We start from the raw sequence: 11849 nt of genomic DNA on the forward strand, positions 1-11849 counted from the left end.
GGAAAAAAACTGTAAACTTGAAATATACAAACAACTAAACAAGAACAACTTACTGTAAGTTCCACAACTGAACAGAACATTGCGGAGTCTTCTCTTCTGTTATTCAGGTATTAAAATAAGCTGTTTATTTAATAACAGTCGCAATCCCGCATGTGTATCCTTTTCACTCGCCTAAATATTCTAAATTCACAAAGATATTGATTTCGTTCACGTTGCTAACCCTCCCCATCCTGATGGCTCAGCAGCAAGTATGAAGGCTTATAATGCTAAAAACCTAGTTTCCATTCCTGGTGGGTACAACACATATAACCCATTGTGTACCTTTGCGCTTGACAACAAACAAACAAAATCATGTTTATAAGCCTATAACGTTCCAATAATCTTAACTCACCAACAAGTTCATTTAATCATGTTTCTAAGCTTATATGTATAACGTTCCAATAATCTTAACTCACCAACAAGTTCATTTAATCATGTTTCCAAGCTTATAAGTATAACGTTACAAAAGTCTTCACTCACCAGCAAGTTCATTTAATTCTAGCATTCACTTAGAGTTTGGTCTTCTCTTCTAGCACTAACTTACTGACATGGCCTAACGTCTTCCTTTTTTAATTTCTATAATATTATTGATTAAGCAAATGTTATCTTTGGTTACCAGAGGAAAAAAAAAACTGACCTAATCAATATCAGCAGTATATATGGAAGACATAGTGTGGTTGAAATACCATTACACAACTTTCTCGTCCTTGAAAACTCTTACGTTTACGTAATTATTCCAAAACAATTGTTATAACAAATAGCTTAATATATATAGTATTCTGACCATTAAAACGTTTGGTGTTTCGTAGCAGGCCTGTTGAGCTCTGTATTGAGCGAAACTCGCCGTCGGCAACAGAAATGGCAGGCACAGTGCGGATGAAATACGCGGAATTTAATGCTGTTTTTAATGAGCTGTTTTCTCCTTACGCACAATTTTGGAAGATAAAACAACTTGACAATTGTCAACAAATGCCGAACATTTGTTGTGCTATCTGTTAAATTGTTCATTAAGAAATTATAAAAGAGCAACAACAAAGAAAAGCACTCAAATACAAATAGACACCAACTAAGTATTTGTGTTTCTTGCGGGTCTTTAAAGCTTGGCAAAAAGAGTGTATAGTTGCTATAATCTACTAAAAATAATTCTATGTTAATTATTGTTTTATCTGCCCCACAGAAAAACTTTAATTTGACGCAACGCTTTGGGTATAAACTCTAATTCAGATGATTTTTTTTAAAGTCGAATATACAGACTACATTCGAATATCACTAAAAAAAGCTAACAATAGGAGAACATGCGAAGTGTGATGAAAAAATACTGGCGAATCAATTGTTGTAAAGATATTACGCAAGTGAAAGAGAAGCAGAAATAAAAGGTGTAAATAAATACAAAACTGACATGTGAGGGGTAATAGTGGGAAAAGTCGGAGGATGTCAAAAGTAAAAGAAAATTTCTCGTTTAAACCAAGCGGAATAATTGTACCTAGAATATAAATACGGCATTGTTCTTCCCGTTCACGTAAATAAAATTCTATTGATGTAGATCTTAGAACAAAAAATGTGAGAAGTGTTTGTCGTCTGAAAAGTGTCTTGAGACTGATAAGTCAAGACTACGATTTAATATGTGTCGTCTGTGTTTGCGAAATTTTTGTCACTGATTTGGCGACTAGTCTCACCAACGTACAAGGCTCACAAACATGCAGTACATAACGGATTCTGGTAAAGAAATAAAAGTATTTCTAATGTAAAATCGATTTTTGGAAAACGTCACTAAAATTCGATTGTCAATGTGTTGACAAGTTACACATCGCGGTCGATTGCGGAGGAAAGAACCAGGAGGAGTGTCGGGATGAGTATAATTAGTTAAGTTAGCAATAACAGGTTGTTCAGTGAAAATACACTTAGTGTCAGTATTAGCTTGAAGAATGTAAGAGTTGTCCCTGATAAATTTGGTGGTTTAAGGAGACACAATTGGATGATAAGAGAAAAAAAAGTAAGCATATTATATTCCGTCTTTTGTGACAATGTCTCAAGAGTATTCTTACGAAGTTTATGACTAGCTTTAAAGAAAGCCTTTGATAAGATTCGTTTAGGATAGGCCCGAGAGGAAAAAAAACAGTCATTTCTTCAGACTGGGAGATGAAATCATCATCGTCACTACAAACGCAAAAACTGTAGGTAAGAGATTGTTGAACTTAAAGTGGTGGAGGGATGAAACGAATCAAAACGTAAGTAAGAATGAGAATTCGTACACTTATAATGAACAGTAGTGACCAGTTCGTTATTTTCAATGTCAAGAAACGACAGACGGCTATTAGAAATGTGCTAGGTGAAATTTAAAGAAAGATTAAAGGCTATCATTGTCCATGATATACAACAAATAATAATCAGTAAAATCCAATCTAATAACTTAGGGTCTCACTATGAGTATTAGCATTATTCGATCTAGTATCTAGAACCAGTCGCATCTTTTGTCATTGATAAACACTGTAAATGTAGTTGTTATATAGTTTGTTTACCTTTAAAAAGCAATAAAGATGTTTGCAGAAATTATTTTGAATTAGTTAATGTCAATATATATATATATACCGATGACACTACATGAGTCATTACTTTCACGAAGACTGACTTATAGTTATACATCCTAGAGAACTATAGAAATGCCAAAACAATATTTCGTCTTTTCTTCGAATGTGGCGCTCGTGGACACTAAATATGGCGTCATGCACATTCTAGCCTGTATAAACTCCGTGTTGAAATGCTATTATATACTCTTCTTATTTTTGAAAAACCTTAAGGACTGAATAAAAAATGTAATGTTAAAAAACATAACAGGCCTAATACCGATGTCTTATGACAAGAATAGTTATTTTTTTGGATAAAAAAGTACTTCAGCAGTAACTCCTGTCGGCCAAACGTTTAACACATATTTAGAGAAACAATTGTTTAAAATATATATATTTAAAGCTCATTACAATAAAATAGCAATGTGACATACTACTATACAAAAACACAGATTGATGTTAGTAAAGATAGCTTGTACATTTGTAATATATGATATAAAATTTTCTAAGTACACTAAGTTTATCTTAATATTATGTATTCTTCTTCAGTCACCACTGATAACATTATCTTCTTTTTTTTAATATTCAAACTAATAATTTTTTATGTTATTTCTAAATAAAAACTAGAATTTCAGAATAGTGGGCAACATATTACTGGCGAAATAAGATCGAGATGCAATGAACAGAAACTGTGTGTGTAAAAAATGAATATGTTGTTTTGGAGTGGTATGTGCTGTTTAAAAGTCTTCAGAACGTGGACAGAAAAGCGAAATCAATTTATCGTTATTAGGGCAACTTAAATAAGTCATGAACTGTGCCACATTAAGTTCACATTGTCTGTCGTTGACACGCCTTGTTCAGAAACATCATACCCGTAATCAATAGTGTAATCATTTTGTTGCTATAATTCACGCTTGTATCAAAACAGATTTAAACTTTCAAAACATTGATACGCTAAAAACATACATTAATATATATGTACAATACATTCCTGGACGTGCAATTCTTAATATTTAATAATACGTTGAGAAGTATATAGATTTTGGTGTAAATTACTACGTTACCGAAAAAAAATATCATACAGAAAAAAAATCACTGAATACAAAAGGGCTTTAAGAGGTTAGTGAAAGAATAATTAAGATCGATATAATATATCTTAAAATTGTCTGGGTTTCTATACGGCTTTCCTTATTCTAGTATCAAACAATGTATGCCTGAAATACATTTCCATTGTTAACCAATGTCGAACCTGAGTTTCAATAAAACATTGTGAACATTTATGAAAGACAGAACAAAAGTTGAATTTGTTTTCTTTTCCTGATATCGGTGTTGCTGTTGCTGCAAACTTTTCATTAACTGTTACTTGTCACCTAATTGTAATCAAGTATGAAATTCTGTAGAAAGCTTTTTCCCGCGTACTTTACATAAAATTGTCATACCAACGAGAATACTGTTAGGGAGATGTCGATACAATTCTTATCATTATAGATACAAACTGTCAAGTGCACCAGCCGTTGACAGGAAGCGATAATAACGTGCTAATTTACATGTTACGCTAATGAAGAAGTACAATCACTTGATAAACTTGACCCAGAAGTGTTGGAGAAAACTAACCCCAATTTGTAAGATGAAGTGATGATAAACCTACTAAACAAATTAATCAATAAAAAGTATAAAACGACTCGAGAAACTGTACAAAACAATGAGAAATCACTCATGACTGTAAAAACGTCAGCCCTTAATGTCTCTTTTGTTTTGTTTTTTACGTAACAAAGGAAAAGATGTCCTATAGGGAATGAATTTATTGGAAAAGGCGGGACAGCTCCACTCCTATACCATTCATTGGACAAGGCGGGACAGCTCCACTCCTATACCATTCATTGGACAAGGCGGGACAGCTCCACTCCTATATCATTCATTGGACAAGGTGGGACAGCTCCACTCCTATACCATTCATTGGACAAGGTGGGACAGCTCCACTCCTATACCATTCATTGGACAAGGTGGGACAGCTCCACGCCTACAGTCATATACTTTTCTTTCATATCATATAATCAACTACTACTGCCACCTTTTGCGAAGGACTACTAAGTAAAGGTACCTTTAGACTTAATAAAAAAAGAAAATATTTTGTTTTTCTTTGAAAAATGTTTCATGACTTGGTGGAAGACCCTCTCCTTATCAAACGTCCCGTATCCGACCCCGTATGATAGTAAAAATGCAGAACATTGAATCCCAACCGATGTTATTACGCGTACCCTACTGATATTCGCGAGTTACTCCTTATCATAATGCGAAACAAAACCCAATTAAATGAACTATTAAGAATGAAATACTGTATTGGTAAAAGCAAATTAGACAACACTGTCAGCATCTGTGATTGGTTTAAACAATCAAACTTGTTATCTATGGTTTGAGATGTTTCTTGTTGCAGTTACAACCTGCTTGCATTCAGTGTGACTTGTTTTAATTGTGACCTTTTTTGCATGGAGTCCCCCGATAGTTCAGTATATCTTTGCTCTAAAACAACAACAAAACAAAACGAATTTTCGCCTTCTTTATCTATACTTAGAAATCCATCAATGTGAGTGGAAGCCTGGAGGTCAGAGCACATGCGCCCCCAGTGGCACGGCGGCATGTCTGCGGACTTACAACGCTAGAATTCGGGTTTCGATACCAGTGGTGGGCAGACCACAGATAGCCCATTGTGTAGCTTTGTGCTTAATTACAAACAAACAAACAGAGCACATGCGTTTACCCGGCCCTACTCTTTAGGTAGGCTGGAATACAACGGGCATAATAATGGTTGAGACGCTATTTATGTCAGGAAAATGTTTGACAAAAGCTGTTATGCTGTGAACTGATTAAATTGATTAAGTGTACTTTTTTATTTATTAGACCTACTAGTAGTACCACAGTGTTGGGTGTGCTTGGCAAGGATGGTAATCTGTACTGTAAGATGGAGAAAACAAACTGCATTTCAGATTGTATTAAGGAGGAGGATGAACCTCTAATCAGGAGTCACTGATTACTGTCATACAAATCGGTTTTTAACTTGAAAAAAAAATTATACGATTACTGTAAACTTAAAGATGTAAAAACCTCAAACTTAAACTAATGTGTACCAGTATTGTAGCTGTTTAAGATTACTGCATTTGTATAATATAAACAGGCGCTACTGAGTCTGTTGGCAAAAAAATGTAAATGAATTAATATTTCGAAGGGTGTAAACATGATTCGTACTATTCAGCATATTATTAAACACTATTCGGATTACGATTAGTATATTTATAGTGATTATATATTCTATCTCAGTGACTTTAAAGGTACTGACTGTCCTGTGCATCAACTGTGCAATTCTTTGAATATCCATAGCTAGATGAATGGTGCAATCTCTCTCTTCTTTTCTTTCCGATGAAGGTTTATAACGTTAAAAACCGCCTTTCGATACCCGTGGTAGGCACAGTACAGATAGCCCATTTTGTACTTTTGCGTTTAACAAGAAAATAAACAAACAGTCTGGCCGAAGATTATGTAACAAGCGAGTCACATTCACGCTTTCGGACGAGTCCGTTATTCGAAGTCAGGGCAGACTCGGGGAAGAATCCCAGCTTTAATCCATATCGAAAAATAAGCATGTGAAGGTAAAATTGAGGAACAATAGATCAGTGTTTTAACAACTATCTTATGAGTTTCAATAACCTCAGATTATTTTCCTGTTTGTGAATAAACTTATATAGTTCCAAATAAGTGACTATACTCTTATTATTATGCTGACTAGAATATTTCATCTAAATTGTTTGTATCTTGTTAACTTAAAGCTCTGCAGGTATCAAAATCCGAATATTTTAGTGTTCTATTCATCTAGATCAATCACGAGTATTCTCGAAAAACAATTCAAATAAACATATTTTCTCTAAGTTGAAACTTCCGTTTAATAAAATACAACAATTAATATTTTAAGATATATTTTACATCAAGTTTTATATTTAGAAGCAATTTACAAAGACTTATATCATCCATATCCTTGTAATAAATGAAATTCAACCAGAATCCAGTGATGAGGACCTACTCGTCTTCAGTAAAGATTCTTTACTTCCAAACTTTGTTCCAGACACGAGCGACCGTGAAGTTGCTTTAGCTTCCCGCTTAGAACCGTAACTTGTAGATGGTGCTCCGAGATCTTGCACGGACGAAGACGCGAGTAAGTTACCTAATAATACCCATGGTAACAGATTACTTTATATTTAGAGACAAAAATAGTATTACTACATAATTTGAGATAAATTTATATAAAGTATTATCAAAAGTAGGGTGTATTTTTATTATGGTTTCATACAGCTATATATTAAGACTACACCAAAAATAATATACGAATTTTGTAATGATTGGTTGAAATAACTGATTTTTTTATTTTTTTTTTAGAAAAAGTTTCATAGTTTACCCACTTTTAATAAACTTTCTTTTCTTAAATCATAAGTTGTAGTTCGTTTGTAATATATAACGGTTAGATAGCATTCAAAAGGGCTAACTCAAATTTACGAAAATTTATAACAGGGAATCTGAATGATGTCATACTAAAATCAATAAATAAAAACCATCAGTACCTGTTTTTATTTTAACTCCTTTCAACGGAGCCAAACTTCTAGGTAGCTCACACTCTTCACCGACACTTAGACCATTCAGTCCAGGCATGGAAACAGAACTAGTGACCGTCAATGCTGGGGAAGGAAGGTAAGACATTGGGCAGGGGATGACTGCAGGGGACCATTTAGGTCGACTGGAAACACAAGCCATCGTCCTTTGAGGAGTGAGTATAACCTCTGGTCCTCTGTCTCGATGGTTTAGATCTCTCTTCTGACCTAGGGAAACGCAAAAAAAAGTTTGTTATAATCATTATAAAACACTTTTTTCGTGAAATTATGAAAGCCTAAGAAACAGAACCTAGAAGTTAGTTTACAGGCACAAATACGATAAATACATTCGAAATATTTTGTATAAATAAATGTAGCAGAAGATATGTTTACCAACCTTTCAGATCCAATGGTTTCCATAAAATTTGTAGCTTAAGCTATCAGATAAAAGTTACTAATTACTACTATAACTCTCATACACTGGGTACCAGGTATTAATAATACAAGTTAGTATTTTAACATTCATACAGTAGGCACCAGGTAATAAAAATTGTCATCAGATAGTAGTAACTACAATTATTAATGTAACACTTGTACAGTGGCTATACAATGACCTCATGGTAGCAATAACTATAAGTTAGTACTATAACACTTGTAATGTATTATAGCCCTCATACAGTGGGCACTAGGTAGTAATAACTATAAGTTACTAGTGTAGCCCTCATACAGTGGGCACTTGGTAGTAATAAGTATAAGTTACTATTATAGCCCTCATACAGTGGGCGCTTGGTAGTAATAACTATAAGTTACTAGTATAGCCCTCATACAGTGGGCGCTTGGTAGTAATAACTATTAATATATTGATACTTGAAACCGTCGATACTTAGTGAAACTCCATTTTTACAGAAATGAGGAAAACAACAAAGACAGTTTTACGTTTCACAAAAGCTTCATTTATTAACGACCGGTAAAGGCATCATGGTCGTTGATAAATGAAGCTTAGGTGTCTTTGTTTTTTCCTCAATTCAGTAATAAATATTAGTGTTGTAATCTGTTGCATCTGATTTAATAATCTCAAGATAATGATAATATTATTATTCTGCGTGATCCCAGATAGATTGTTCTCATGTCAATTATGTCATAACACGTGGTGCTCGACACAATGGATAGTAACAATAAGCATATATTATAGGTGCTGCCACCGGATACACTGGTGTCCTTGTAGTAAGTAGTAACTACAGTAATGTAATATGTGAAAAATGGTTCAATTATTTCATGGTAATCTGAGCTTCTGTTCAAAGCTACCTACTTCGATCTTAACTGAAACTCAACCCAGTAACGAACATAGCCAAGTAAATAAAGTGTTCATACTGTTGTAAGCTATATTTTCAATGTTCTAATTTTTTAGTTGTTTGCGAGGGGGAGCTCGTCATTTGGATGATCAAGAATCTAGTAATTTCGGGCAGTATCCAAAGATAAAGATACATTGTTTATAAATATGAGTAATCAGTGTGTGTGAAGATTCATTGATAATTCAGTTGAATATTCGGTGAGTTTAAGAGTTCAGTATCAGAAACGTTGTTCAGTAAGATTTTCCACGTCTGTTCTGTTACTCAAGCGGCAAGCGAGGAAACTTTAAGTTTATTTGTGAATTAGGTGTACTTATCATTAACCAAGTAAATTTCTGTTAAACGTTATCAGTGTGTTAATATTACAGTAGTTACAGTAGTATCTGTTGAAATGTTTTGTATTCGAAGTTAGGTCTACAGGTAAAAGTGGCTGTAGCAAATGTTAAAAATAAATATATTTATTAGTTATTGTTACGTGGACTGGATCAAGCATTAGTTTTACCAAAAATTAAAAAAGATCCCACCCAACGATAGATCGCGTTACAACAATATGTTCTTACTTATAAAGATTAAAATGTTATCTTAATTGGTCGATGTTTCGTTGTGGGGCACTTGATGTATACTACAAACGTTAGAAGCTCTGCCTTGAATTGAATACTCCTGTTTTTATTTCAGTTGTCTTTTGTTTTTTAGAAGTAGAACATCGCAAATATAATATAAACTTCAGAGTTTCCGTTTTCTTATACCAAAAAGACCGTCTTCAATTGTTTTTTTTTTTTGTTGTTGTTGTTGTTGTTGTTTTTATGTAGGTTCATACGTAACGTCATAACTCAACATGTGAAATTTTTGCTAAAGACAAAAGCAGTATGTTCTTAAGCCTAAAATTATCACTGAGGTATGGGAACAAAACGAATTATTTTTAATGAATACATTTTTAAATGATATATCATCTGATCAATAACTCAAACTTAATGCAATATTTTTCATATAAAATTGTGTAGTTTAATCTGTTTATTAATATACAGCTGTTCTGACAAACGAAACAAAGAGACGCATTTCTTGAAAAAAGTTTTGTAACAACAATTAATGTAGCAATTATAGATTGTGGCCTCAAATATAAAAGAAGTGTGCAATATTTCGTATCTGTAACTATCGTTTTACTAAGTTTCAACTATGTAGTTTTGTTGGTGTTGGTGTTTCTTAAGGGGGGGAGGATTAACCAAGATATCTGTGAGTATAAATCTATACTCGTGATATACATATATACATGTATGATATACATATATAGAAAATAGTGGAAGAGTACGTAATATCTTATCTCTAACTAGTGTGCAACTTCATCGTGTGTTGCTAATTTTGTTTTACGTTTTTCGGAATCTATCCCAGAAAACAACTAAGTCTTACTGTATTTTATGTCCAACTAATGAGAAAAAATGTCTATGATATTTTCAAGTCATCTTCTAGAGATATGTAGAATATTTGTATCAATATTCACCTAAAAACTTAAAATATTAATAAGAATATGCAGTAGAATAAAATGAAAATCAAATTAACAAAAACTGAATAAATTACCATCAATTTAGTACTTTGTTTTTTATTACCTACTTATATTTTTGCATCCTTTCACATTTTTATTGCTATGGCATAAAAGGTGTCGCTGATATACAATAACGCCTGAAATATTTCGGAAATAAAATAATGTTGGATTATGAATGCTCTTTATATGCAGTAAAATGATTTCGGTGCTACGTTTGTAATGTTGTCACGATGGAGAAAGCTGTCGTACATGTATACACTACTACTCTGTTCCAAATACATGTTCCATTAACTCAAGCGGAACGAGAGATGATCGATTCACATTAACCTGTCAAACTTTGATGACAGTATACAGTTGTTAAAAACAAAACACTTACACGCGTGCGTTACTATGCTTTTAAAGATGAAGCGAAGTTGCCATCCCAACTTAGATATCGTAGAAACTAAGAATCTTACATTACATAAATCATTATTTTACAAAACACTTTAATTAACTCAAAGACATAAGCGTATGTTTCTGGAACTGTCTGCAATAATTTGTATCGATATTTCGTCATAATCAACTTGTAAATGTAGTAAAAAAACTAGCATTACAAACCAATACATTGCCAATTCACAACAGTTTCCTGTCTCCTATATCATGAAAGAAAATAAACTTACTAGAGAAAAACTTCTTCTTCTGTGACTGAAGTATCTCTTTAATTCCAGGATCTATTACATCCATACCCGGTTTACAAAGCAAAGGGTTTAAATCTCTGGTTTTCTTTGTGTCTCTATTTTGTAATGCTTCCACAGATGGGAGCTGTAAAAAATAATCATTTGTAATATGCCCAAGTAAGGCAAAGGTATAAAAAATACTAGAGCATTCAGCAGAATTAAGTTGTCAAATTAAAACTTCTGCATCTGTTATAATGGCAAGGAGAACCACTATTTTTTTATCTGGAAATAAAACCTATGTACAGTATTTTCAAAAACAATAATAATAGTAACTTCAGAAAATAAGAAAACCAATGTTTTATATGTGATGTTCTTCAGATGATTTTTACATTTGCAAAGAAAAAACGGTAAGATTTCATTAGACATCTAAATATAAACCTCTGTCACAACTCCAACAACAGATAAGCTGTGTAGTACATTTATTTCACATTTTCTGAAATTTGATTAAAATTTCGCCAACGATGCGTGTTAAAACAAATCTAATGTGCTAGACTTTGTGCAACAAGAAAAGGTTTCGGCTAATCTTTAGATCACGATGAAAAGATAACGTATTGTCGTAAACAGGTTATTATTCTAAAGTCGTTGTTAAACTGAAAGTATACAATCTGAATAAACGTGAAGCTTGTTTTAGTCAACTGTTATTATCTGTATCAGCCATTTTATACATTTATTTAAATACTGAAGTCTGGCTTGGAATGATGATGAGGGCACTTGACTCGCAATCTGGGAGGAGGTCGCGAGTTCGAATCCAGTCACCAAACATGCCCTCCCTTTCAGTCGTGAGGACGTTATAATGTTACTATTCTTTGGTAAGGAGAAGTCCAAGAATTGGCGGCGGTTGGTATTGACTAGCTGCCTAAATTATCAGTTCAAAATTAGGGACGGCTAGCGCAGATGATCATCGAGTAATTTGCCCGAAATTAAACAAACAAATAAAAATATCAAAAATGTATCATGCTGGTGAAGAGGTTTTATATTATAAAGATAGGAAGTTAAGCATAAAAGAATAA

The 11849-nt window shown here is 33.2% G+C and overlaps 1 protein-coding gene across 3 annotated transcripts in view; it reads right to left on the reverse strand.

The window, feature by feature from the left end:
- Positions 1–6524: 6524 nt before the first annotated feature.
- Positions 6525–11849, reverse strand: part of LOC106459464 — a 79438-nt gene continuing 74113 nt past the window's right edge. For all 3 annotated transcript variants that reach the window (XM_022385958.1, XM_013919085.2, XM_022385959.1), the window contains 3 exons: positions 10783–10924; positions 7211–7465; positions 6525–6816 (listed from right to left, as the gene is read on the reverse strand). In XM_022385958.1, the coding sequence (XP_022241666.1) occupies positions 6647–6816; positions 7211–7465; positions 10783–10924 (567 nt within the window). In that variant the 3' untranslated portion in view covers positions 6525–6646. The remainder of the gene's footprint in view (positions 6817–7210; positions 7466–10782; positions 10925–11849) is intronic.

Source organism: Limulus polyphemus, unplaced genomic scaffold, assembly GCF_000517525.1.
Source record: "Limulus polyphemus unplaced genomic scaffold, Limulus_polyphemus-2.1.2 Scaffold613, whole genome shotgun sequence".
In the NCBI taxonomy this organism is placed as follows: Eukaryota; Metazoa; Arthropoda; class Merostomata; order Xiphosura; family Limulidae; genus Limulus; species Limulus polyphemus.